Here is a 27,121-nt window from a genome sequence, read left to right as displayed (position 1 = left end):
TGTGGGAATCCTGGGGACTTTCTGTTGGTGGGAAGAATTTCCCGTGAGCACCACTTCCGGCCTGGAAGGGAAGTCAGCTCCCTCTTCTCCCAGAGAGCTTCCTCCCCCCCAACCCCGCCACGAGAGGCTGCGGCGCACGGTATGGGTGTGTTTGTGTGTGTTTTTGTGGGGAGGGCGTTTGGAAGGAAGGTTACCAGGAGCCCCGTGGCCGCTGGGGAGCAAGGGTCCCGGTGACGAAGATAGGGGTAGTTTCTCTGTCTTCCACTTGGAAGCTCCCCTCCCCACCCCCACTTCAGCCACTCTAGATACATCTTGGGGCCCCGTCGAGGGTCGTACCCGTCCAAAGCGTCCTTATCCCTTTTTGGGGAGTGAAACCCAACCCCTGGGATCGTCCCAGACGAACGTGAGCGGGGAATGCCCCAGCCAACCCGGCCGCCCGAATTCCGCGCCGGAGCAGCCCCCGGCCTCAGTCCGGAGAGAAATCTGCCTGTCGGCCTGGGCTGAGGGGAACGGCGGCCGTGACCTGGGCCACGGGTGAGGGCGGAATAACCGGTGGGAAGGCTGCGTTTTCACGAAGGACTCGGGTGAAGCTGCAGAGCTGCCTTTGAGCCCTGACTCCTTGGCTTCCTGGGTCGGAGGAGATCTTGTAATGGAATGGTTCTTCGTCTCACACTAACAAGATGCCTGATTTCCTCAGGATCGAGGGGTGAGTGAGCGGTGGGGTGGTTGCCCAAAGCCCCTGATAGCTACACACGTGAATATCTCTGTCATTTATTTTTTGAAGGCTTCTGGACAAAATAGAACATAAAATTCCCTTGAATTAAAAAGTGTAGGGCATCTCTGCAGTTGATGTTTTTAGGGGTCAGTTTTTGTTACTGTTGACATTTGTGGCCCTGACGCTCTTAAATCTAGGTGTTTAACTGAAAACTAATTGAGATTTGGGAATTGATTTCTAATCTGAATTTTGTTTGCCCTGGACTGTGTGCCCTGGGGCAAGGTATGGCTTTAAGGGAATGTCATCTACAGAAAAGGAATGAAGGTGAAGTGAAGTGAAGTCACTCAGTCGTGTCTGACTCTTTGCGATCCCATGGACTGTAGCCTACAAGGCTCCTCTGTCCATGGAATTTTCCAGGCAAGAGTACTGGAGTGGGTTGCCATTTCCTTCTCCAGGGGATCTTCCTGATGCAGGGCTCGAACCCCGGTCTCCCTCATTGCAGGCAGACGCTTTACCATCTGAGCCACCAGGGAAAATAAAACAGTTATTTTAAGGATTAAATAAAATGGTGCTCTTGAAAGCACTTAATTTGGTGCAGTTTCAAAGAACTCCAATGTACATTATCTCCTTTCATCCTCACATTAGTGTGGACAGGTGTTTTCCCCTTTTAATGGTGAAGGAAAAACTATTCCTCAGGACCACTGACTTCTAGTTCAGTGATCTTTTCTTTATCTCATGCTTCATAGTGATAAAATATAATATATTAAATTATTAAGTGTTACTTATTGATTCATTTCAGGTTGAAGAATGTCCCGAGTTCCTTTGGGGAAGGTCCTCCTGAGAAATGTCATCCGGCACACAGATGCTCACAATAAGGTTAGAGATACACCTTAGTTATTCCTCATGGTTAAGGAGGGCAAACAGTGTGCTTGGAGGGATTTTTGTACAGCTGGAAGAGACAAAGATAAATAAAATAAATAGTGAGAATATAATTTGGTAAGTATTGTAATGTAGACATAACAAAGTGCTTTCATCCACTGAGGAAGGAATAATGAAATCTGCCTTGGGAAATTGGGAAAGGCTTCACAGAATGGGTGGTATTTGAACTGCTGATATTTGAACTAGTTCTTGATGAACAGGTTCAAGTTTATCAGATATCAAAGATCATTCAGCACAGAGGAAACATCATGTAGTAGCATATGGTAAGGAGCATGAAGCACTTAGGGTAAGAAATTGTATGCATCCATAAAGTAGAGAATTTGGGAGGTAATGGCAGAAGATGAGGCTTGAGTGGTGAATTAGAGTTGGATTGTGATGCTTGGAGATCAGACTTTTTCCTGTAGGCAATAAAGAAACCATTAAATATTTTTAAGCAAGGTTTGAGATGTTCAGTTCAGTTCAGTCACTCAGTCGTGTCTTACTCTTTGTGACCCCATGAACCGCAGCACGCCAGGCCTCCCTGTCCATCACCAACTCCTGGAGTCCACCCAGACCCATGTCCATTGAGTCGATGATGCCATCCAACCATCTCATCCTCTTTCGTCCTTTTCTCCTCCTGCCCTCAATCTTTCCCAGCATCAGGGTCTTTTCCAATGAGTCAGCTCTTCGCATCAGATGGCCAAAGTATTGGAGTTTCAGCTTCAGCATCAGTCCTTCCAATGAACACCCAGGACTGATCTCTTTTAGGATGGACTGGTTGAATCTCCTTGCAGTCCAAGGGACTCTCCAAGAGTCTTCTCCGACACCACAGCTCAAAAGCATCAATTCTTCGATGCTCAGCTTTCTTTATAGTTCAACTATCACATCCATACATGACCACTGGAAAAACCATAGCCTTGACTGGATGGACCTTTGCTGGCAAAGTAATGTCTCTGCTTCTTAATATGTTATTTAGGTTGGTCATAACTTTCTTTCCAAGAAGTAAGCATCTTTTAATTTTATTGCTGCATTCACCATCTGCAGTGATTTTGGAGCCCAGAAAAATAAAGTCAGTCACTGTTTCCACTGTTTGACTGTATTTATATTTTAGAAAGATGATTTGTTAGCTAGGGAGGGATAGATCAGATGGGTTGAAATAGTAGAGAGGCCAGTTAGGCGATAGTTGTAGTATTTCAGGTGAGAGATGATGAGGGATTCATATGAAAACAGTGATAGTAGGGATGAAGATGAAGAATTTAGGGACTGGAGTTCAAGGAACTTGATGATTGATTGGATGATAGTGATAATTCTGGAATCAAATATAACCACCTTGTGTGACTGGGTGAATGATGATGATGATGCAATTAATTGAGATAGGGAACAAAATAAGAGACAGATATGATGGGAAAGGTAATTAATTTGGTTTTGAACATGTTGATTGTAAGGTGCTTATAGGATATCCAGACAGTTGGCAACTTAGACTTGGAGGAAAGGAGAAAAATTGAGACTGGATATAAAGGTTTGAGGGTTACTGATGCAGGAAGTGATAGAGGTCATGAGAGCAGATAAGGTCAAAACTTTAGTTGTCTTTGGTGAACTCTGTGCAACTTCTGTTTCAGTTCAGTTCAGTTTCTCAGTGGTGTCCAACTCTGCGACCCCATGGATGGCATCATGCCAGGTTTCCCTGTCTATCACCAACTCCTTGAGCTTGCTGAAACTCATGTCCATTGAGTCAGTGATGCCATCCAGTTGTCTCCTCCTCTGTCATCCCCTTCTCTTCCTACCTTCAGTTTTTCCCAGCACCACGGTCTTTCCAGTGAATCAACTCTTAGATCAGGTGGCCAAAGTTTTGGAGCTTCAGCATCAGTGTTTCCAATGAATGTTCAGGACTGATTTCCTTTAGGATTGACTGCTTTGATCTCCTTGTAGTCCAAAGGACTCTCGAGTCTTCTCCAGCTCCGCAGTTCAAAAACATCAATTCTTTTGTGCTCAGGTTTCTTTATGGTCCAACTCTCACATCCATACATGACTACTGGAAAAACCATAGCTTTGACTAGATGGACCTTTGTTGGTAAAGTAATGTCTCTACTTTTTAATACGCTGTCTAGGTTTGTCATAACTTTTCTTCCAAGGAGCAAGCATCTTTGAATTTCATGGCTGTAGTCACCATCTGCAGTGATTTTGGAGCCACCAAAAATAAAGTCAGCCACTGTTTCCAGTGTTTCCCTATCTATTTGCCATGAAGTGATGGGACCAGATACCGTGATCTTCGTCTTTTGAATGTTAAGTTTTAAGCCAGCTTTTTCACTCTCCTCTTTGACTTTCATCAAGAGGCTCTTTAGTTCCTCTCTGCTTTCTTCCATAAGGGTGGTGTCATCTGCATATCTAAGGTTATTGATATTTCTCCCTGAAGTCTTGATTCCTGCTTGTGCTTCATCCAGCTGGGCATTTCATATGATGTACTCTGCAAAAAAAATAATAAGCAGGGTGATAATACATAGCCTCGAAGTACTCCTTTCCCAGTTTGGAACCAGTATGTTGTTCCATGTCTGGTTCTAACTGTTGGTTCTTGACCTACATACAGATTTCTCAGGAGGCAGGTAAGGTGGTCTGGTATTCCCAACTCTTGAATTTTCCACAGTTTGTTATGATCCACACAGTCAAAAGCTTTAGAGTAGTAATGAAGCAGAAATAGATGTTCTTCTGGAATTCTCTTGCTTTTTCTGTGATCTAAAAGATGTTGGCAATTTGATCTCTGGTTCTTCTGCCTTTTCTAAATCCAGTTTGAACATCTGGAAGTTTTGGTTCACACACTGTTGAAGTCTAACTTGGAGAATTTTGAGCATTACTTTTGCTAGCCTGTGAGATGAGTGCAATTGTGCAGTAGTTTGAGCATTCTTTGGCATTTCCTTTCTTAGGGATTGGAATGAAAACTGACCTTTTCCAGTCCTGTGGCCACTGCTGAATTTTCCAAATTTGCTGGCATATTGAGTGCAGCACTTAACAACATCATCTTTTAGGACTTGAAATAGCTCAGCTGGAATTCCGTCACCTCCACTAGCTTTGCTCATAGTGATGCATCCTAAGGCCCACTTGGCTTCACATTCCAGGATGTCTGGCTCTAGGTGAGTGATCACACCATCGTGGTTATCTGGGTCATTAAGATCTTTTTTGTACAGTTCTTCTGTGTATTCTTGCCGCCTCTTCTTAATATCTTCTGCTTCTGTTGGGTCCATACTGTTTCTGTCCTTTATTGCATTCATCTTTGCATGAAATGTTCCCTTGGTATCTCTAATTTTCTTGAAGAGATCTCTAGTCTTCCCCATTCCGTTGTTTTCCTCTATTTCTTTGCATTGATCACTGAGGAAGGCTTCCTTAACTCTCCTTGATATTCTTTGAAAGTCTGCATTCAGATGGATAGATCTCTCCTTTTCTCCTTTGCTTTTGTTTCTCTTCTTTTCTCAGCTATTTGTAAGGCCTCCTCAGACAACCATTTTACCTTTTTGCATTTCTTTTTCTTGGGGTTGGTTTTGATCATTGCCTCCTATACAGTGTTAGGAATCTCCATCCATAGTTCTTCAGGCATTCTGTCTATTAGATGTAATCCCTTGAATCTATTTGTCACTTCCAGTGTATAATCATAAGGGATTTGATTTAGGTCATACCTGAATGGCCTAGTGGTTTTCCCTACTTTCTTTAAGTCTGAATTTTGCAATAAGGAGTTCATGATCTGATCCACAGTCAGCTCCTGGTCTTGTTTTTTCTGACTGTATAGAGCTTCTCCATCTTTGGCTGCAAAGAATATAATCAGTCTGATTTTGGTATTGACCATTTGGTGATGTCCATGTGTAGAGTCATCTTTTGTGTTGTTGGAAGAGGGTGTTTGCTATGACCAGTGTGTTCTCTTGAACAATATGAAAAAATGCAACTCCTAATTAGATTGCAGATGTTATTATTGTCCTATCCCCTGATATTTTGATTGTGAGTGAGCGTGTAGCTGTTACATAAGCAGCCTCTGCAATTGCTTTAAACCTCTCCTAGTTGGATGGTAAGCTTATATTTGAAAGCAGTGATTAAAAAAGGTAAATTGAGCGCAAATTTAACAGAATATTATATGAGGGCTTAGAAATAGCTGATTATTCTTTGTGCAGCTGTACTCTGCTTTTCAGGAAATTGTCTAACAGTTCTCATGCTATTTGTTTTGTTTTGCTTTGTTTTTAACAAAAATTACTGTGTTGTAAAAGAGACATAGCCTAGAAAGTTGAAAGACCAGTCTTTATTAGCTTTTTGACTTTGGTAAAAATCTATGAGCTTTTGTTTCTTCTCAGTAAAATGTAATAGTACCTTTTTTTTGCTTTCCTTGTAAGATTGCTTACAATTCAATAGAGATGATACAATTAAAATCACAAAGCATTTTAGAAACATAAGGGATTATCATTTTCTAACTGCAGCATACTTGGTTAATAAGGTGAAGAGTGTATCTATGCAGGGGTTAAAAAGCTCTTTTGTTGCTGCAGAATTCTATGTAATTGAGATTTACTGAGTTGGATTGTTTAAGCACTCGAGAGAAACCAGAATTTGTTTCCCAGGTTCCTGATCAAAACACAGGTTGTAATCCAATAACTAGTGAAGACTTTATTTTCAGTTACTTTTCTGTGATGTAAAGTGTTATTTTTATTAACTTATTTTTTAAAAATAAGTTTATTTAGTGGCTGAACTAGGTATTCATTGCTTTGCACAGGGAGTACTCGTTGTATGGACTTCTCATTTTGGTGGCCTCTCTCGTTGGAGAGCACAGGGTCTGGGTGCACAGCACATGAGCTCAGTAGTTGGGGCTTTCAGGCTCCAGAGCGCGGGCTCAGTAGTTGTGGCAGAAGGGCTCAGTTGCTTCGTGGCATGTGAAATCTTCCCAGACAAGGGATCGAACCTGTGTCGTCTTCATTGGCATGTGGATTCTTATCCACAGTGCCACCAGGGAAGTTCTAGTAACTTACTTTTCTTTCTTTCTTTTTTTTTAAATCCAGATACAAGAGGAATCAGATATGTGGAAAATAAGAGAACTGGAGAAACAGATGGATGATGCTTACCGGGGGACCAAAAGGAGAAGGTTACCCAGCAGTTCAAGGTGAAGTTGCAACTCTGAGAACCAAAATATTCTCATCTCATTCAGAATCATCAACTTTTGTTTAAAAACATGATGGTGTGCTAAAGATAGATGAATTCAGTTCTGTGAGTCTTTTAAGACTTTCCTTTTTCATAAATCTTGACTCAAGCATACAGGTAATGGCTCTGATGCATATAGCCCCACTCTTTGTACTTATTTGGAATGGAGAAAAAAATTCTGCCTTGAACAATTGTAAACGTTAAGGATTCTATGGATTCTGACCTTACCTGATGGCTTTTGACTTAAGATTTTCTATGAGCATGTTATGGTCACTTAGCTGATCATTCACACCTTTCCCTTTTTAGTCTTTCATCCTCTCTCTGCCTTTTCTTTATCTACCCACTGTCTTAGTTACACAACCTTTCACATTACCTTCTTAATAATTTGAGTGTGAGTATGAAGGATTATGTAGGCTTAGTTGTCTTACCTGTGGAGGTATAGGAATGTCAGAGTGTTGGAACATTTCCTGGGCCTCATATGCCTATTGGTGTAGAGCTGTTGTATGAAAAATGACTATAAAGTTAGCAATGCTGATTTCTAAAGCCATCCAGGAACATAGTTAATAATAGTGAGATATTTAAGGAGTGTGCCTGCTGAGTGTGTGGACTTTGGAGTGATTGACTGTGTGTGAATAGTTTTCCACAAGAAAGTATTCAGGGTATCCATGGTAAACATGGCAGGGTCTCGACATAAAAATAAATACCTTTTCAGTCTGTTTTCTCTCTGAGGATGGTTCTTTGAGAATTTGGAAGTACTTAGTGCAGATGATGATTTGTTTTGTGTTGGTTATTCAATTCCAAGTAACATTCCAGAACAAAATACTGTTCTTTTGGAGTGGACTATTAATGCCTGTCATGATGAATAAGTCTTTAAAACATAATTTCTTTAGGGGCAGTTTTTTGATTGGCTCATTTCCCATTGTAGTCCTGCAGCTGTAACAGTGCCTCATAGGCATGTAGGAGGCCCTTAAACATTTTTGGTAACCTCTTAGCTGGCTTAGTGACTTGTTAGTGGGATTTTGTAGGCACAGGCTAGATTAGTAGTTCTTAACTGTTTTTCTAGTTCAACATATTCATGCGTTACACCTTGCTACCACTGTTACTGTGATCTAATTACAGTAGGAGCTGGTGTTAGGGAAGGGAGTGTATCTCAAAATCACTGGAGCAGTTTGAGATGTCCCCAGCTGTGATTATTGGTCTGCTTCCTTCAGAATCAGTGAGTGAGGTATAACATGCCCCAGTCCAAAAGTTATTTTGTCTGTACTCTGCAGTAGGAGGGGTAGTGATCATATTTTCATTGAATAACTGTACAGATTAAGGGAGGACATAATGTTAAAAAGATATGTATTTTTTTAAGTATCAGGTTATAAAAAAAAGTATTAGGTTGTTTTGGTCTCCTTTTAGCTTGTTCAGTGAGTTTTGTGCATGATAGTCCATAAAGTAACCTTACAGATTGCTTCTGTATCTAAAAGTTCTTCTCTTTTCTGTTATAGCCGGATGCGCAGTGATGGTTTTGATGAAGAAAGTCAAAGAGACTACTGGAGGCCAAAGAATGAAATTTGTGGAGCACTGGATGATGGTTTTCTTAAGGCTAAATCCTGGAACAAGAAGTTATATGATTATGAAGCTAACATGCCAGACAGGTCTGTAACTAAATTCTTATGACCATTAATGATATTTGGCCTGAGAATGTGTACTTTTTAAAAATTATCCCTGCAAAAGCTTATTACAGAAATGTTCATAACATACTCATAATAGCCAAAAAAGTGGAAACCCAAATGTCTGTCAGTTAATGAATGGATAAACAAAATGTGGTATATGGAATGGTAATGGAATGCTATTTGGCAGTAAAAGGAATAAAGTATGTTACATGCTAGAACATGGGTGAACCTTGAAAACGTTATGCCAGGTGAGAAAAGTCAGACACAAAAGGCCACTTATTATATGATTCTATAGAGATAGAAAGTAGATTAGTGGTTGCCATGGGCTGTAGGAGATGGAGGAGTGGAATAACTGCTGATGTTTTTTGGGGGGATTGTTTTTTTTGGGGTGATGAAAGTATTATAAAATCATAGTGGTAAGGGTTGCACAACTCGGAATATGCTAAAAGCCACTGAATCGTACTCTTTAAATGGGTGAATTTTATGGTATATGGATTATACCTCAATTAACTTATTCAAAAAAGTTGTCCCAAGGTAGACAGCATTATGTTATAAAGTGCTTTTAGAGAAGTATTTCACAACTGAAGAGCAGCATATTAAGAGTTCCTCAGTGTTTCAAGGAAGAGAATGGCAAGTTTTCTTACAAATGGATAAAGGAATCCTTTGTTTCTGAAATGAGAGTGTATAGTATGGAAAATGTAACCAAGTTACTGATCTATAAATGTGGTGTTGGCTCTTCCATATCTTTTTTTGTTCTGTGTGTGTCTGTGTATGTATACACTCCTAAGGCTAATTTGTCTTAGTTTTAAGAAATGTATGCATTGCTTTAGTAATATGTGTAATAAAACGTTATCTTACAGATGGGGCCACAGTGGATATAAAGAGTTATACCCTGAAGAATTTGAAACAGACAGGTAAGGCAAGTAGGCTTACTGGAAAAAACTTAGAAACTAAGATTAGTACGAAGTCTGAATTATAAATGAAGTTCCTAATTTTTTACCAAGTATATGACATTTGCCATTAAAAATGTAACCAGAGAAATAGGCAGTTTAGTTGGGAGAGGACTGATATTTTGCCTTTTCCTGACATTTGGCATATCTGTAGCATGTCGGTTTTGTATACAGTGTTCCATACAGTAACTCAGTATAGCAGATAAGAATTTTTATCTTCATTTTAAAAATGAAGAAAGAAAACTCAGTGATAAAGTGAGATGGTAAGCTTGTATCAGAGTTTTTATTTAAAATTCAGAGGTTAACCCCAACTTCCCATTTCGAAAGCAGAATATAAAAATTACATAAATACACTTTATATTTTCTACAGTAAAGCAGTTTTTCTTTTTTATTAGTAGTGATCAGCAAGATATTACCAATGGGAAAAAAACATCTCCCCAGGTAAAATCATCTACCCATGAATCTCACAAACACAAGAAGTCAAAGAAGTCCCACAAAAAAAAGCAGAAAAAGAAGTCACACAAAAAACAGAAGAAGAGCAAAAAGGAAGCCACAGATATAACAGCAGATTCCTCAAGCGAGTTCTCAGAAGAAACTGGGGCTTCTAGTACCAGGAAAAGGAAGCAACCACACAAACGCAAGAAAAAATCCAGGAAAAAGTCTCTCAAGAAATCTCCTTTATTAGAGGCAGAGAGTGACACTTCCCCATCAGATGATTCTGCATCCAGCAGTTCTGAGGAAAGTGAGGAAAGAGACACTAAGAAAACCAAAAGGAAAAAGAGAGAGAAAAAAGCCGACATCCCTGTAGTTAACAATGAAATACAGGAGAGGACAAACAAACGCACAAATTGGAAAGTGGCTACAGATGAAAGGTCTGCTGAGAGTTCAGAGGATGACTAAATGAGAAAGCAGCATTCTTGTTTTCTGCATGACTGGATATTTACAGTTCTTACACCTTGGGGTTTGCCAGTGATGCTACTGCTCGGCACAGGGCCTGAGGTTAGAGCTGTCCTGTGCCATCTATATATGTTCTGACAGACGTCTTGTCTAGTTTGGCCTGTTAAACTTGATCCTCTTACTGTTAATAGGGAATCCGTTATTTTGTTAAGAAGGTTTCTTGAAGAGATTATTTTTTGTGATTAATCACATTTAGGGTAGAGTGCATATGCGGCAAATTAAAGGACCCAGAAAGTTGAATCCAGTAAAGACCTGGGTATACCAGTCACAGTGTTGAATTTGGGGAAAGCAAGGGCTGGGGTCAAGAGATGGATTGAGCTAGTGCTATGTAGAATGGTATGATGAGGAAGTATCGTGTTGCTCTTGTTTATTATATAATAGGTGCCACAATTTGACTTTGTCTTTAGCTTTGGTGCTTTGATCTTTTCTGTATTTTGGCCCCACAGATGTGGTCCAGTTTACTTAAGGAAATGAGCATAAGAACAAACATTTTAAAGTCATGGTAACATCCTTAGACAGCTGTTATTGGTAGAAACTAGGGGTTTTTGTCAAATTTCCCTGCTGGACAGGGTCTGTGGCTATACTCAGTATACCCCTAAACATGGGTGATTGGATAGTAAAAGGTTTTCCAGTTCCACTGTTTATTGCCTAAATGCACTTGTATTCAAAATTATTTCTTGGGTAAGTCCTTAACCAAATGAAGAATTAGGCATCAGTCATGCTATCTCATTGTGCACTGAAAAGGATTCAGGGCAGCAACAGCCATTTAAATGTTGTCTTCCTTGTTCATTTTTTAGTTAGTGAACTTGTAGATTTCCCTTGAAACTAGGTTGAATCGATTCCAAAATGAAATAGGCTTCTCAGGGACATATCCATTTCTTCCTAGTCTGCCTTTGGATTACAGCACCAAGCAAAGATCTTGTTATTTCCCTGTGCTATAATATGGTGATCCTACTAGGTTAATTCTTAAGAAACCAAACTCGTTGGAAGAAGGCTGGCAGAACACAAGTGAGTTTTATTTACTATGGCAGAACAAGTGACATTGTTTTTTCCTCCTGGCTGTCACTTCATGGGCTGAGTAAAAATCTTGAAAGCTCAGACTTTTGGTCTTGGTTCTGCCATTAGTTGGTTACGAGGTTTGGAGCAGGTAAGTCAACCTCCCTGGCCTTAACTTTCCCCGTGTGTAATACAGAAATACTTCATGGTAGCCTGACAGTGGATGACACCAGCAATAGCCTATGACACATTCCATGAGGTGGTAATATTTTGTAGCTCTGAAGTATTAAATTGTTCTCTTTACAGAGCAGATTTCTAATAAAATGCTTAGTCATAAACAGTTGGCCGGAGGTTCCCTAGCCCTTGACTCTAAGCAGGTGCTACCTTTTGGGATATTTATTTGAAATATTAGTACTTTGGTACTCAGTTGCAGATGTTCCATGGTGCATATTTTTAACATTGAGATTAAGGGCCCAAGTAGGGAAGAACAGTCTATAATTACTACCTCTTAACCTAAAGCAATTGTTTTCTTCTTGGAGCAAGTGAAATCTTTGTGGGAAGGAGTTTTCAGCTCCTGGGTTTTTTTTTTAGCATTGTTTCTGTGCTCTAAAAGTTTTGATTCTAAGCACAGACTCAGGAAGATGGGCCAGTGGAACCAGGCTTCTCCAGGAAGTTGATTCTGTTTGGGTCTTGACTTCCTCTTCGTCTCATACTAGCAGGCCTCTTTCCCAGTGAACACACATCTTGCCTGTTTCGCTTTTTGCCATGTTTACCTTTTCTTGGTCATGTATAAGCAATAAAGCTGTTTTCTGTTCTTCACCTTTCTCAACCCCAAATTCTCTCTGATGCCTTAGGCTAAGGCTTTTGATGGTTCTTCCCACCCCCTTAAATATGGCTTAGGATGGCTCTTCAAAACCTAAGATCTCTCATTTGCACTACTAATGGCCTTGGAACATACTTATTTCTAATGTTCCTACCAATCAGAGATCTATATATTAAATCCTAAAATGGGATTTAAAAAAGAGAGTTGGAGAATTCACATTTATTGAATAAACTGTTGTGATACAAGATGGAATTTCTTAATTCCCAATAAATAAAATTTCACTTTTTGAACATCTGATCTGTTCCTTTTTAGCACCAACAGGCTTGGTAGCTGCCTGAAGCCAACCTGACAGAGGACTGGCTGCCTTCCCCCGCTGGCCCTTCAGGCTGCTTAATCAGTCCTTGGCTGCTGCTGTCATTCTTCCAGGGGTGGCTTACTGCCCTCCTCTCTGTACAATCTGGGCAAACCGACTGGTGATAGCAAGAGTAGTGTCGATGAAGCGGTCCACACAGCTAGAGAGACAATTTTCAGTGCGAGAGTCTAAGCGATTCCCTGGCTTCTCCACACATTTATCCCAACATAGCTCCATGAAGTGATGCACCTAAGAGGAAAGAAAAATAGTAACCACTTGGGGTCTGCTGACAGGCCTTATCTATGAATTTCCTTCCCATTTTTCTCATTTTCTGTCACCTGACTAAACCATTCTTTGACTCTTTCCTCACTTCCTAATTTGTCACCAATACAGTCCAACTCCTCATTCCTACCCTGCAATAATACTTTCATCCTCTCCTTGTCTATTTTTCTCCTTAGTAACTGAAAAATAGGTACTTTTGATCAAGTCACCCCAGTGCTGGCCTAATGCATCAGTTTCTTTGTCAGCCACTCAGGGCACTCCCTTATTTAACACCCAACCAATGTGTTTCAATGAGGTAGATCCATACATAGCATACTTAATTCGGCCCTCAATACCCCCCCCTCCTCCCTAAAGGTTTTTCCAGTTTATTATCACCTCCTTGAGAGTACAATTATTTTCTGTGTCACTTCCTTAATCAGATTGTAAAACTGCAGGCAGGATTGATACCCTCTTTATTTCCAAACTGACACCAGTATAAGCTGGGAAAGCTATGGTACCAATTAATTCCCCCAAACCGCTGCACTCATCTCATTCTAAGCCTATTCCTTAGCAGTTCTTAAGTCGTTAACCTTTTGAGGGGTCAGGGATATATGTGAGAATCCAATGAAGGTTATGGACCCAATCTACAGAAAAATGCACACAGAAGCACAGAAAATGTGTGCGCTTTCAAAATGTTCAGGACCCAAAGATTTCCAACCAGGGTTCTTGCCACTTATCTTCCGCGAGTCCTCCCATTCCCACCACCTCCACTCCGCGCAAAAGCGGGGAATAACCATTTACCAAGGGCTTAGCTATTTCGGGAGGCTGGGGTACTAAGTAGTAAGTCAATTCTTTTTGCGGTCCTAAAGGATGACTGTCATCTCCATTTAAGAGGCACGGTGAGTAGTAAGTCCAAAATCATGCAGCTAGTAAAGGTCAAAGCCGGGGCTGGAACTATGCTCCGAAGCTCTTGTTCTACCTAATAATCTAGACTGACTACTTCAGCCCACTTTTATCCAATAATGCTCTACTACTCTATCGTTTTCAAATATATTATTGCATATCATCCTCGACATCCTGTGAGGCAGCAGGCGACTGTGAAACCAAGACCTACGGAGGATGGGTATTTTGTTTAGGGGCACGTGGCCTGTAAGGGACAGAGCAGTATGAGAAGCTGGGTCCTCCCAATGCCAGCCTAGAGAGCTCGCCACCAAACTAGGCTTCCGTGCACTTGCGTCACCCGAAACTTTTTGCTTCGCTTTACACTTTCTCTTTCCCCTACGCTAGGCTCACAGGGCACCTGAGCACTGCAGGTAACCAGCGGCAGAAGTGACTCGTTTCTTTCGTGAGCAGAACCGCGCGCAGCAAGCACGGAGCGGCTGGCGGCCGCTCCACGCCGCCAGCGTTCAGAGCTCCACGAGTGCCTGGGACTTGTACTTCACCCTCCTTTCTCTCCACACTAGTCCCTATCCCCGCACCTGTGCAGTGAACTGCGCTTTCTGCTGTTCGGCCGCCACCAGGCGTTGCAACTCGGCTTCACCCGCCTCACCCAGCTCCGCCATCTTGCGTTTCCAGTTACCGACCTTCCGAAGAGTTTTCTGCGCATGTGCGGCGGTCCCGCGCCAACCCCAACTTCCGGTTCACGTGGCCTTTTCCGTTTTCTTGTTTTTTCCTCGTCGCGGGCGGATGTTGTCGTATGACTGCTTCCGGGTTGCTGCTTGACCTTGAACCTTCCGGAGCGACATGGCGACTCTCTGTAGGCTAAGTGTCCTCTGCGGCGCCAGAGAAGGGCGAGGTGAGGGCAGCCGGAGGTTCTCAGCACAACCTCCAGCCGGGGAAAGGGATGCGGTTAGGATTCGTCTGCTGGGCGGTGAGACCTTTTGAAAGGAGTGTCCCTCCTTTCCTTTGGCAGAGCATGACCAGCGTTGTCTTGGGGTCCAGATGTCCACCCGAGTGCATATTTCCCCTCCTCTGGGCTGACGTGGTGATGGGGTAGTCTGAAAGTTATAGTGATGCTGCGGCTGTGTTCACGAGTTCTCTTTTTCTCCGCATTCCCTGTTTTTGAAATGTTCCCACCCTGAATCAGAGAAGAGTGTCAGTGTCTTAAGTCCCAATTTACGTATTGGTCGTTTCCCTTGGAGTTCAGTTCGATAATCATTGAGGGGGCATTTGTGTTATACAAGGTACTGTAGTATGATTGGGTTAAAAATGTGAGAAAGCGTAGTTCCAACCCTTAAAGAGTTTCTATTTTTATAGGAAAAACATACAAGCATAATATGACAGAAAGCAAAAACTACAGCACAGTATCTAAGTTGTATGCCAATCCAGAAGACTATACTAGCTCTGTGTTTTGGAAGGATTACCTTGTCTCACTTCCTGAAGGAGCTGTGCCCGATTTGAGTCTTGAGGGTAGGGAAGGCCACAGAAAGAAGGGCATTACAGTTAGAGCTAGTGGGATGAGCAGAAGCAATGATGAAAGGCATAGAAGCCGCTTGTTGTGAGAGAAAACAAATTGTATATTAGAACATGAAGCTCAAGGTGAGGAATGAGATGGTTATGGAAAAGTAAACTGAAATCAAATCTCAGGAAAATTTGTCTTGATGTGGAGTATGCATTTTTTCTTTGTGTGAAACGGTGAAAGATTTGACATAGATTTGCAGTTAGATTGACCACCTTGGTAACTGTGTAATATTATAGATGGCCATCATGAGAGATGGGACAAACTAAGACTTAAGTTAGGAGATGAATTGAGACACAATTGTAGTAGTCTAGGCAAGCATGGTGAGGTCCTGAACTTGGAAAGTAGTACGTAAGAGAAGATTGTCTCAAGAAATGCTAAGGAGTTATATCAGTATGATTTGGTATTTGACTGATGGGGTAGCACAGAGTTGGACACGACTAAAGCGACATAGCAGCAGAAGGGAAGTCTTACATGATTTCCAGATTTTTGGTTTAGGTTGACCAGTGACTGGGATATCATTAAATAAAACGAGGAACATGCAAATGAGAGGCAAGTTTGAATGAGAAAACGAATTGAAGGGTGATTTGTTTTTGCCGTAGTGAGTTTGAGGACCAGGTGGGGTACCTTAGGGGAGAGAGCTTGCAGGTACTCAAACTTCTGAAACTCTGGAGAGAGATCAAGCCTGGGGATACAGAGTTGAGTGTCACCAACCTAAAGGCTCTAGAAGTTGAGTGGACAAAATGTCTAGGGGTGGGCTTAGGCAGCAAGGAGAGCAAAGGGCAGATGATGGACTCCTGGGTGAGCATTTAAGAGCAGATGCAGGAGGAGACTGATGTATAACGATCAGAGAATCAAAGGGAGAAGCTGAAGAGAGTTCTGTCAGAGAAAAGGGAGAAGCTGCCACCAGTGCCTCGTGCAGAAAGGCCCAATAAGATGAAGACTGTTGGATGTGGCCATGTGAGAACATTGGTGATTCACGAATGCAGCTTTGGTGGGGATAAGGACGAGTTGCAGGCCAGGAAGAATTTTAGGGAAGTGAGGAAGTCAAGGTGATTTAGACAACACTTTAAAGAAGCATGTTTAGGAAGAGAAGAAAGGAGGGGAAGAGTGCGTTATAGGACATAGGATGAAGGGAGGGGTTAAGTATATTACATCCGTTGAGGGAAAATGGTCAGTAGGAAGAAAGGAGGGGTTAAAGATACAGGAGAGAAATTATCTTTTATTGAGTGCTTATTGAGTGCTTATATGGGGGACTTATATATAAGTCCCACTTATACTGTGGGACTTAGGCTGAACATCTTACACATATTATTTAATTTTCAGCAGAGTATTATGAAGTAAGTACCAATGTTTTCATTTTACAAATGAGGACATTGAGGCTTGGAGAGCCTATTTAACTTAATTGTCCATTATGTCATAGCCGGTATTGATAGGCTTGGGTGTTCTTAGGTCTGCCTATTTTTTAACCAAGATCTATAAGAGGACAGAAAGGGATGAGTTCAAGCGTGCAAGCACAGAAATTGATCTTGAAAAAGAAACTGGTATCTCCCAAACTAGGCTGAATTACTTGAAGACAAAGACTTTGTTTTTATCCCTCTTGCTGTTGTGCAGAGCATAGTTTTGTATGTAGTAAAAGTTTGTTGGATGAGTAGATGAATGAAAGGATAAAAGAGCCATAATTAATTTTTAAGAATTGGTCAAAGTGAAGCCCTTTTTGCAGAAGTGTTCATTGTTTTATCAGTCTTTCCATGGCTGCTTAGTCTAGTCTCACAGCAACCCAGTGAAATAGATGCTATCCACATTTTACAGATTAGATGGTTATTCCCTATTTGGGCTTAAGTAGCTTACCTATGGGTTTTCATGGGTGGCTCAGTGGTAGAGTATCAGCCTGCAATGCAGGAGACCGGGTTCGATTCCTAGGTTGGCAAGATCCTCTGGAGCAGGGCATGGCAATGAGAATCCCATGGACAGAGGAGTCTGGCGGGCTGCAGTCCATAGCGTCACATGGAGTCAGACATGACTGAAGCAGCTAAGCAGCAGCAGCAGCAGCAGCAGCTTATCTATGGTCATGTAGAAAGTCTCAGTCCTGTTACAGGAAAGGTGCTTATGATTCCCTTGATGTCTCTTTCCTCAGCTCTGTTCCTCCGAACCCCAGTGGTCAGACCAGCTCTTGTCTCAGCATTTCTCCAGGACCGACCTGTTCAAGGATGGTGTGGAACACAGCATATTCACCTGTCACCCAGCCACCATTGTATGTGCATCTTTGTCTGGGCTGATTATCACGCCTTTGGCAGGACTTGCTCTCTCTGAGGGGAACTCTTGTGTCCACCTCTGTCAAGTGAAGACCTAGTCTACACTTGTGGGCACACAGTGCTAGCACGGTTGAATGATGCCATTTCCACTTTTACAGAACCTTCTGGTCTAAGTGTTTTTAAAATGTTTAAGTTTCTTAAAAGAAAATAGCTCTGTAGGGGCAACCTGTTCAATATAGTTTAGTTACCTTTATTTACTGGAGAGGAACCAGATTCGAATAATTTAGAATAGCAGACAGTTTTTAAAATCTTGCATATTTATAGCTATAATGATATGCTTGTTTTTATTTAGGTTGCTGTTAAAATCATGTTATTTCTTGGATGAATACTATTTAGGTATTGTTAAATCTTAGAAAATCCATAGGTGAATAATGAGGTAACTATTTTCATTTTTAAAGTCTAGAAACATCAGTATTTTATAGAGATAAAGACTTTTGATTCTTAAGCCTGTCACTTGAAAGCTGCTTCTGAGTTATGAATAATTAAGCAAGTATAGTTTTTCTGCTATTTAGAATTATTTTATCTTTGAAAAGTGTTTGTTGATGAACTTTGTTCAGTTAGATACAGCAGAGCGATTTTAACTTGGGGTGCATGGGACTGAAGGAAAGTCCCCAAGGTTGTGTACATAGTTTGTAACATATGTATCTGTGTGCATTTTTCCAGGAAGTAACTCCATCATTAATAAAACATTCCCAAAGGGGTATGTAACCCCCCCAAAAAAGAGGCTTTCAAAGAGATGTTTAAAGCCCATTTTATTTTTACTTGTTTAAAAGAAAGTTTCATGTTCCTTCTCTATATTGGGCTATTTATAAGTAACAGAACAGAAGAACCATGATCCTAAAAGTTGACGTTAGAACTGTGCTTCTCTTTTAATTGGCAGGCTTAATTTTCTTTTGGGAGGATTTTTAATATTACTTAGAAAGATTAGGTGTAAAATAAGATTGATGTTTTAAAGGAATTCCTCAGGTGTCACCAGCTTAAATTTATAAGGTGTCTGTCTATTATAATGAAGTCCAGGGTTGGTAATTCTGCAACAATATTTCATCCATCATCTTGCCTCTAAGCAGAGTGGATCTCTCTTTTAATTAATGTATGTAGGCTTGAGAAACCCTGTGCTGAAAGACTTCAGAGAAGGGAGATTGCATCTTTCTCATTTACCTCCTTTCTCTTACCTACTTTATGCTCAGAGTTAAATCTTAAATGCATACTGTTTGCCGTTCTGTTAGTTTGGGTTAGTTTGTGGCAAATACTGAGACGTGTGTTTCCCCTGAAACTCTTAGGAATCTCGTCCTTCCTTTCTATAGCTGGTTCCAAGGCTGCATCTCTCCACTGGACTAGCGAGAGGGTTGTCAGTGTTCTGCTCCTGGGCCTAATTCCAGCTGCCTATTTGAATCCGTGTTCTGCGATGGACTACTCTCTGGCTGCAGCCCTCACTCTTCACAGTCACTGGCAAGTACAGCAGTCCTTTCAGTATCACCTTGTCTGTGCGGTTTGTTTGCTGTGAGCTTATCTCACAGTTGCCTGTGAGGGAGAAGTTGCTCAAAATACTGAAGATCTGAAGAGAACAATAAAACATATGCAAACTATTTATATGCCCAAATTTGTATATCCACGTGCCTGTAAGATGTCTTCCTTTTCATATCTGAGAGGCTTTTGAACTTAGCATTGCTTTTGAGAGTTGCCCATTTTATATGGTTTGGCAAGGACAGTATGCTGTCATGGATGGGGAGCTGTTTTTTGGATTATTAGAACTGAAAGGACTTGAGGGAGTATCTTAGCCAAGCCTGTTATTTAACCTCTGTGGAAACTAAATCCCAGGGACGTTAAATAATTTGTCAGAATCATTTTCTTGATAGTATTAAAGGGGTTGTTTGCTTACCTAGTTTTCTTACTTAGTAAGCATTGGTTAGGAGAATTACCCTTCAACCAGATAGACCTTTCACAGTAAATGATCCCAATTGCTCTTGAAATACCAGAACACAAGTACAGTAAGATTTCTCTAATGTGTGTATGTTGAAAGAAGATCAATCTAAATTGATGAAAAATCAGAATAAGAGATAAATCTAAAGTCATGCTTTTTTTTTTTTTTGACCATGCTGTGTGGCATATGGAATCCTACCTTAATTCCCTAACCAGGGATCAAGCCCTTGTGCCCTGGAGTGGAAGTGTGGAGTCTTAACCATTGGACCACCAGGGAAGTCCTAAAGTCATACATGTTAAAAATTGCAATTGACTTCTCCAGTTACCTTATTAATTTTTTCCTTTTTTACACATACACAAAAAAGACTTGAAAGAGTTGTCTGTAATTGTGCACTCGTTCTTTAGCATCCTGTTTTTTTACTGCGTTGATTGGGCTTTTACCCCAACTATTTAACTGAAGTCATTCTCAACAAAAATCACTAAAGACCTTCATTTTTCCAAACCAGTTGTCCATTCTTTGTTCTCCACTTGAACTTGGCAGTATTCAACTTCAATGACTGATCTCTCCTTATGTAATTTTTCTTTGGCTTCCTAGATACCATCCTTACCTTGTTTTCTTCCACCCCACCAGCTCTATATACCTTCTCTGTCTCCTCAGCCAGCACCTCCTCTTGTCTGACCTTTGAATAATGAAGGTCTGAACCCTAGGCTCGTTCTTGGCTTTCTTAAATTTCTCTGCCTACATACTTCCCCCAGGTGAGTTCAGAGAGACCTGTTTTTTTTTTTTTTTTTCCCAGATGGCCCTCTTTTCCTGAACTGCAGACTTAGTATTTCCAGCTGTCCACTGGGATATCTAGTAGGCATCCCCAGTGCAGTATTGCCCCAAATCACTCTTCCCCTCAAATCTCTCAATTTCTCCTCACAAGCTTCTCTCCTGTTCTTCAATAATTCAATTAAGTCTTGTTGCTCAAACCAAAAATCCTAGGAGTCATTCTAAATACTACTTTTTGTCTTAACTCTGCCACTAGTCCATCAGCTCTTTCTTTTAGTTCTCTCCTCAAAACATAGCCTGAATTGTCACTTCATGATATCCTCACTATCACCACCCTAGCTTAAGGCAAGTGAAGCCAGCAGCCTTGCCTCAGCTACCTCAGTTGCTTCCTAACTAGTTCTTTATTTTTGTTCTTGTTGCCCTTCTGCCTACAAGGTCCATTCACCACATATAGCCAAAGGGACCTTTTTATAGGGTAAAATTAACGTTTATCTAAAGAAGATAATGGAAATGGCAAAAGGTGCATGAAAAAATGTGTTTGTTATTCAGTTCAGTTCAGTCACTCAGTCGTGTCCAACTCTTTGCGACGCCATGAATCGCAGCACGCCAGGCCTCCCTGTCCATCACCAACTCCCGGAGTTCACTCAAACTCACGTCCATTGAGTCGGTGATGCCATCCAGCTATCTCATCTTCTGTCGTCGCCTTTTCCTCCTGCCCCCAATCCCTCCCAGCATCAGAGTCTTTTCTAATGAGTCAACTCTTCGCATGAAGTGGCCAAAGTACTGGAGTTTCAGCTTTAGCATCATTCCTTCCAAAGAATACCCAGGGCTGATCTCCTTTAGAATGGACTGGGTGGATCTCCTTGCAGTCCAAGGGACTCTCAAGAGTCTTCTCCAACATCACACTTCAAAAGCATCAATTCTTTGGCGCTCAGCTTTCTTCACAGTCCAACTTTCACATCCATACATGACCACAGGAAAAACCATAGCCTTGACTAGACGAACCTTTGTTGGCAAAGTAATGTCTCTGCTTTTGAATATGCTATCTAGGTTGGTCATAACTTTCCTTCCAAGGAGTAAGCGTCTTTTAATTTCATGGCTGCAGTCACCATCTGCAGTGATTTTGGAGCCCAAAAAAATAAAGTCTGACACTGTTTCCACTGTTACCCCATCTATTTGTCATGAAGTGATGGGATGAGATGCCATGGTCTTCGTTTTCTGAATGTTGAGCTTTAAGCCAACTTTTTCACTCTCCTCTTTCACTTTCATCAAGAGGCTTTTGAGTTCCTCTTCACTTTCTGCCATAAGGGTGGTGTCATCTGCATATCTGAGGTTATTGATATTTCTCCTGGCAGTCTTGATTCCAGCTTGTGCTTCTTCCAGCCCAGCCTTTCTCATGATGTACTCTGCATATAAGTTAAATAAGCAGGGTGACAGTATACAGTCTTGACGTACTCCTTTCCTGTTTGGAACCAGTCTGTTGTTCCACGTCCAGTTCTAACTGTTGCTTCCTGACCTGCATATAGGTTTCTCAAGAAGCAGGTCAGGTGGTCTGGTATTCCCATCTCTTTCAGAATTTTCAACAGTTTATTGTGATCCACACAGTCAAAGGTTTTGGCATAGTCATTAAAGCAGAAATAGATGTTTTTCTGGAATTCTCTTGCTTTTTCCATGATCCAGTGGATGTTGGCAATTTGATCTCTGGTTCCTCTGCCTTTTCTAAAACCAGCTTGAACATCTGGAGGTTCACGGTTCACATACTGCTGAAGCCTGGCTTGCTGAAATTTGAGCATTACTTTACTAGCATGTGAGATGAGTGCAATTGTGCGGTAGTTTGAGCATTCTTTGGCATTGCCTTTCTTTGGGATTGGAATGAAAACTGACCTTTTCCAGTCCTGTGGCCACTGCTGAGTTTTCCAAATTTGCTGGCATATTGAGTACAGCTCTTTCACAGCATCATCTTTCAGGATTTGAAATAGCTCAACTGGAATTCCATCACCTCCACCAGCTTTGTTCATAGTGATGCTTTCTAAGGCCCACTCGACTTCACATTCCAGGATGTCTAGCTCTAGATGAGTGATCACACCATCGTGATTATCTGGGTCGTGAAGATCCTTTTTGTACAGTTCTGTGTATTCTTGCCACCTCTTCTTAATATCTTCTGCTTCTGTTAGGTCTATACCATTTATGTCCTTTATCGAGCCCATCTTTGCATGAAATGTTCCCTTGGTATCTCTAATTTTCTTGAAGAGATCTCTAGTCTTTCCCATTCTGTTGTTTTCCTCTATTTCTTTGCATTGATCTCTGAGGAAGGCTTTCTTATCTCTTCTTGCTATTCTTTGGCACTCTGCATTCAGATGCTTATAACTTTCCTTTTCTCTTTTGCTTTTCGCTTCTCTTCTTTTCACAGCTATTTGTAAGGCCTCCCCAGACAGCCATTTTGCTTTTTTGCATTTGTTTTCCATGGGGATGGTCTTGATCCCTGTCTCCTGTACAATGTCACAAACCTCAGTCCATAGTTCATCAGGCAGTCTTATCTATCAGATCTAGGCCCTTAAATCTATATCTCACTTCCACTGTATAATCATAAGGGATTTGATTTAGGTCATACCTGAATGGTCTAGTGGTTTTCCCTACTTTCTTCAATTTCAGTCTGAATTTGGCAATAAGGAGCTCATGATCTGAGCCACAGTCAGCTCCCGGTCTTGTTTTTGCTGACTGTATGGAGCTTCTTCATCTTTGGCTGCAAAGAATATAATCAATCTGATTTTGGTGTTGACCATCTGGTGATGTCCATGTGTAGAGTCTTCTCTTGTGTTGTTGGAGAGGGTGTTTGCTATGACCAGTATGTTCTCTTGGCAAAACTCTATTAGCCTTTGCCCGGCTTCATTCCGTATTCCAAGGCCAAATTTGCCTGTTACTCCAGGTGTTTATTGACTTCCTACTTTTGCAATCCAGTCCTCTGTAATGAAAAGGACATCTTTTTTGGGTGTTAGTTTTAAAAGGTCTTGTAAGTCTTCATCAGATCAGATCATATCAGTCGCTCAGTCGTGTCCGACTCTGCGACCCCATGAATTGCAGCACGCCAGGCCTCCCTGTTCATCACTAACTCCCAGAGTTCACTCAGACTCACGTCCATCGAGAGTCAGTGATGCCATCCAGCCATCTCATCCTCTGTCGTCCCCTTCTCCTCTTGCCCCCAATCCCTCCCAGCATCAGAGTCTTTTCCAATGAGTCAACTCTTCGCATGAGGTGGCCAGAGTACTGGAGTTTCAGCTTTAGCATCATTTCTTCCAAAAAACACCCAGGGCTGATCTCCTTCAGAATGGACTGGTTGGATCTCTTTGCAGTCCAAGGGACTCTCAAGAGGCTTCTCCAACACCACAGTTCAAAAGCATCAATTCTTTGGCGCTCAGCCTTCTTCATAGAACCATTCAACTTCAGCTTCTTCAGCGTTACTGGTTGGGGCATAGACTTGGATTACTGTGATATCGAATGGTTTGCCTTGGAAACGAACAGAGATCATGCTGTCATTTTTGAGATTGCATCCAAGTACTTACTGCATTTCGGACTCTTGTTGACCATGATGGCTACTCCATTTCTTCTAAGAAATGCCCACAGTAGTAGATATAATGGTCATCTGAGTTAAATTCACCCATTCCAGTCCATTTTAGTTTGCTGATTCCTAGAATGTCGACATTCACCCTTGCCATCTCCTTTTTGACCACTTCCGATTTGCCTTGATTCATGGACCTGACATTCCAGGTTCCTATGCAATATTGCTCTTTACAGCATCGGACCTTGCTTCTATCACCAGTCACATCCACAACTGGGTCTTGTTTTTGCTTTGGCTCCATCCTTTCATTCTTTGTGGAGTTATTTCTCCACTGATCTCCAGTAGCATATTGGGCACCTACCGACCTGGGGATTTCCTCTTTAAATATCCTATCGTTTTGCCTTTTCATACGGTTCATGGGGTTCTCAAGGCAAGAATACTGAAGTGGTTTGCCATTCCCTTCTCCAGTGGACCACATTCTGTCAGACCTCTCCACCATGACCTGCCCATCTTGGGTTGCCCCACGGGCATGGCTTAGTTTCATTGAGTTAGACAAGGCTGTGGTCCTAGTGTGATTAGATTGACTAGTTTTCTGTGATTATGGTTTCAGTGTGTCTGCCCTCTGATGCCCTCTTGCAACACCTACCGTCTTACTTGGGTTTCTCTTACCTTGGACGTGGGGTATCTCTTCACGGCTGCTCCAACAAAGTGCAGCCATTGCTCCTTACCTTGGATGAGGTGTATCTCCTCACTGCCGCCCCTCCTGACCTTGAACGTGGAGTAGCTCCTCTAGGCCCTCCTGCGCCCGTGTTTGTTATTAGAGAAATGCAATTCAGAACCACATTGAGATGCCACCGTACACCTACTCAGATGGCTGTAATCAAAAAGATGGACTGTTACAAGGGTCACGAAGTTAGAATCCTCATATATCTCTGCTGGGAATGTAAAACATGCAGCTACTTTGGAAAATAGTTTGGCAGGTCTAACAAGTTTTTACAACAGAGTTATAATATGAGTTAACAACAGAGAGTTGCCATCTGACGCAACAATTTCACTTGTAGGTGTATACCTACTGAAAGTGAGAGCATATGTCCCCATCCACACAAAACCTTGTAGCATAATGTTCAGAGCAGTGTTATTTTAGCCCCAAAGGCAAAATCGTCCAGATGTTTCAATTAATGAATAGCTAAATAAATAAAATACATGTTTACAAAGGAGTGTTACTTGGCCATACAAAGGATTGACGTGCTTACCTGGCATGCACTTGTTACCATGAATTGCATTTTGATCTTGACTGATTATGTTGTGCAGCCAAGTTAACTGAATAGCCTTCTAACCTGACATTACTTGTGGCTTTTCATTTGTACTGTGATTTTTTTTTTTTTCCTTCAGGGGCATTGGACAAGTTGTTACTGACTATGTTCATGGAGATGCAGTGCAGAAAGCTGCCAAGACAGGCCTTTTGGTGCTCTCGGCTTTCACCTTTGCTGGGCTCTGTTACTTCAACTATCATGACGTGGGCATCTGCAAAGCTGTGGCTATGCTGTGGAAGCTCTGACCTTTTAGACTTAATACCTTGAGAATTGATTGTACACCTCCTTGCCTCTGCTCTGTCATGCCATTTCAACTCACAATAAGAAGGAAAAACATTGGTGAGACAAACCTCTTCTCCTAATCACCTGATTGTTTTTAGAATTTAATCTTTGAAGAAAGATTTGAGAGAAGTTGTATCTTAAGAAATTACAAGACTGAATTTTGTATTCTGGGGAGCTAATGGAGTGTCTCAGCTTTTCATAAGTCTCATAGTGTAACTGAACAATATATACGAGCTTTTTGCCTTTTAATTGATCAAACTCTTAAAGGGAATTCAGCTTTATTACTCTCGATATCTGATCAAACGTCTGTGTTTGTCCTAGGATGATGGAGAAAGGGAAAGACTTAATTCATAAGTAAAGACTGCAGAAAATTAGGCAGTGTTTAGTTTTTATAAACCTCCCCCTGTTCAGTTGATGCCAGTTACTGATGGTTACATGTCTTAGGGAAATTTGAAAATTAGAAATGCTGATATTTCACATTACTGATTTCTAAATCCTAGGAAGAAGAGCCTGGAGAGTTTCTGAATGTAGACAAGTTCCATTTAGGGAAGAGGTCCCTTTATAGATGTTTCAAATTGTTGCAGATTCTAAACCAAGACTTAATCCTCAAATGTGTTTATTTTACTTGTCCTAAAATAATTTGTCCACAAATATAAAATTATAAGTGATAAGTTGTTGTTTTCCCACTGGGAATTTCTAATGTGAAAATGTATTCCATGAAGGTAATTTTTTAAAAAAATAAAATGCTGCATAATAAAAATTTATTCTACTCTTTTATGTCTTAATTGTTCCTAGTTTTATTTGGTAGAACTGAGTGTCTGTTGCATATATGGCTCTGAAGCAGGACTGAATTTCCTTTAATTTCTTTCTGAGTTTAGCACATAGGTAAGTTAGACACAAAGTACTGTAATACAAAAAAAACTTTCATGTAATAGGCAGAAATATACTGAGAAAAAGTAGTTTGGTATGAGAAGACTAAGATTAAGTAGTAGGAATTAAAATTAGGTCCAGATTATGGTGTTCTGTGAATGCCATCCTTTATATTCAAATTATCTACTGTATGCAGTTAGTCTGGTCTAAGGAATGAGTGTGAGGCAGGATGGTTTCATCTAGCAACATAGATTAAACAGGACTGGGACTGGGTGCATTTCACTCACTGAGGACCTCATTCCACAAACTGCTGAAGGGGAGGTGGCTAGAAGAGTAAGTGTTCATGCTGGAGGTTAAAGATAAGGTCGCCTTAACATGCTTACAATCTTGTGGGAGATTCAGATGTGTATTAAGGATTTAGGAAGAGGTGGTTAATTCTGTCTGGGGGCAGGTTAAAGGTTTCAGAAGGGGGTGGTGCTTGAATAGTAGTGCTTTGTCAAAGAGTGGTGGTGGTGGGCTGGTCTGTCTTGGTGGGGAGGAGTATTTTTATTACTGACTTTCTTCAGAGTTGGTGGCTCATGATGATGATAAAAAGCAGACTGATCTTTAGTCTGTTTCATTATTGTTTTAAAATCTCTGTAGACAGTGTTCCCCTTAAAGTCATTTCTCCATCCCCACCTAGCCCCCAGTACCCGACTGCTGTAAAATGGAATGGAGAAATGGAGTTTTCCGTAGAAGCGAAATGGGAGGGCAGTAACTGAGTAATGTGGGAATCTTGTAGCTATCACAATACCATCAGATCCTAGTTGGATCGACTGAGCGACTGAACTGAACTGAAT

The 27,121-nt window shown here is 41.3% G+C and overlaps 3 protein-coding genes across 8 annotated transcripts; 2 read left to right on the top strand and 1 right to left on the bottom strand.

Moving 5' to 3' along the window:
* Window positions 1-2: 2 nt before the first annotated feature.
* Window positions 3-12,473, top strand: NKAPD1 (NKAP domain containing 1). 4 transcript variants are annotated; one of them, XM_044929748.2, is made up of 6 exons: window positions 3-139; window positions 1,515-1,591; window positions 6,658-6,758; window positions 8,290-8,439; window positions 9,318-9,371; window positions 9,806-12,473. In XM_044929748.2, exons 2-6 carry the CDS (start codon window positions 1,523-1,525, stop codon window positions 10,305-10,307), a joined length of 876 nt encoding a protein of 291 aa, XP_044785683.2. In that variant the 5' UTR covers window positions 3-139; window positions 1,515-1,522; the 3' UTR covers window positions 10,308-12,473. The 4 variants fall into 4 exon arrangements, with proteins under 4 accessions (XP_044785683.2, XP_006065309.3, XP_025122680.2 ...); XM_006065247.4 differs by having other exon boundaries at window positions 9,803-12,473; XM_025266895.3 differs by lacking the exon at window positions 3-139 and adding an exon at window positions 146-706 and having other exon boundaries at window positions 9,803-12,473.
* On the bottom strand, window positions 12,388-14,415 carry TIMM8B (translocase of inner mitochondrial membrane 8 homolog B). Its single transcript, XM_006065250.3, has 2 exons — window positions 14,275-14,415; window positions 12,388-12,784 (listed from the first exon to the last, which is right to left on the bottom strand). Exons 1-2 carry the CDS (start codon window positions 14,356-14,358, stop codon window positions 12,617-12,619), a joined length of 252 nt encoding a protein of 83 aa, XP_006065312.1. The 5' UTR covers window positions 14,359-14,415; the 3' UTR covers window positions 12,388-12,616.
* Window positions 14,416-14,433: 18 nt separating this feature from the next.
* SDHD (succinate dehydrogenase complex subunit D) lies at window positions 14,434-26,189 on the top strand. 3 transcript variants are annotated; one of them, XM_006065240.4, is made up of 4 exons: window positions 14,434-14,591; window positions 17,392-17,508; window positions 18,874-19,018; window positions 25,210-26,189. In XM_006065240.4, exons 1-4 carry the CDS (start codon window positions 14,540-14,542, stop codon window positions 25,373-25,375), a joined length of 480 nt encoding a protein of 159 aa, XP_006065302.1. In that variant the 5' UTR covers window positions 14,434-14,539; the 3' UTR covers window positions 25,376-26,189. The 3 variants fall into 3 exon arrangements, with proteins under 3 accessions (XP_006065302.1, XP_006065304.1, XP_025122682.1); XM_025266897.3 differs by having other exon boundaries at window positions 14,525-14,666; XM_006065242.4 differs by lacking the exon at window positions 18,874-19,018.
* The last annotated feature ends 932 nt before the right edge of the window (window positions 26,190-27,121 follow it).

Source organism: Bubalus bubalis, chromosome 16, assembly GCF_019923935.1.
Source record: "Bubalus bubalis isolate 160015118507 breed Murrah chromosome 16, NDDB_SH_1, whole genome shotgun sequence".
Lineage (NCBI taxonomy): Eukaryota > Metazoa > Chordata > Mammalia > Artiodactyla > Bovidae > Bubalus > Bubalus bubalis.
The sequence above is the reverse complement of the archived record's forward strand: the minus strand, read 5'-3'. Positions and strand labels throughout refer to the sequence as shown.

Bases quoted from the DNA above. Each gene is read 5' to 3' on its own strand.
- NKAPD1 (XM_006065247.4), top strand. From the start codon at position 1,523: ATGTCCCGAGTTCCTTTGGGGAAGGTCCTCCTGAGAAATGTCATCCGG. The intron at 6,759-8,289 runs GTGAAGTTGCAA...TTTCTGTTATAG, and splicing joins AGGTTACCCAGCAGTTCAAG to CCGGATGCGCAGTGATGGTT. The intron at 8,440-9,317 runs GTCTGTAACTAA...GTTATCTTACAG, and splicing joins GAAGCTAACATGCCAGACAG to ATGGGGCCACAGTGGATATA.
- TIMM8B (XM_006065250.3), bottom strand. From the start codon at position 14,358: ATGGCGGAGCTGGGTGAGGCGGGTGAAGCCGAGTTGCAACGCCTGGTG. The intron at 12,785-14,274 runs GTGCGGGGATAG...CTTTCCTCTTAG, and splicing joins AAGCGCAGTTCACTGCACAG to GTGCATCACTTCATGGAGCT.
- SDHD (XM_025266897.3), top strand. From the start codon at position 14,540: ATGGCGACTCTCTGTAGGCTAAGTGTCCTCTGCGGCGCCAGAGAAGGG. The intron at 14,667-17,391 runs GTGAGACCTTTT...CTCTTTCCTCAG, and splicing joins TAGGATTCGTCTGCTGGGCG to CTCTGTTCCTCCGAACCCCA. The intron at 17,509-18,873 runs GTATGTGCATCT...TCCTTTCTATAG, and splicing joins CCTGTCACCCAGCCACCATT to CTGGTTCCAAGGCTGCATCT.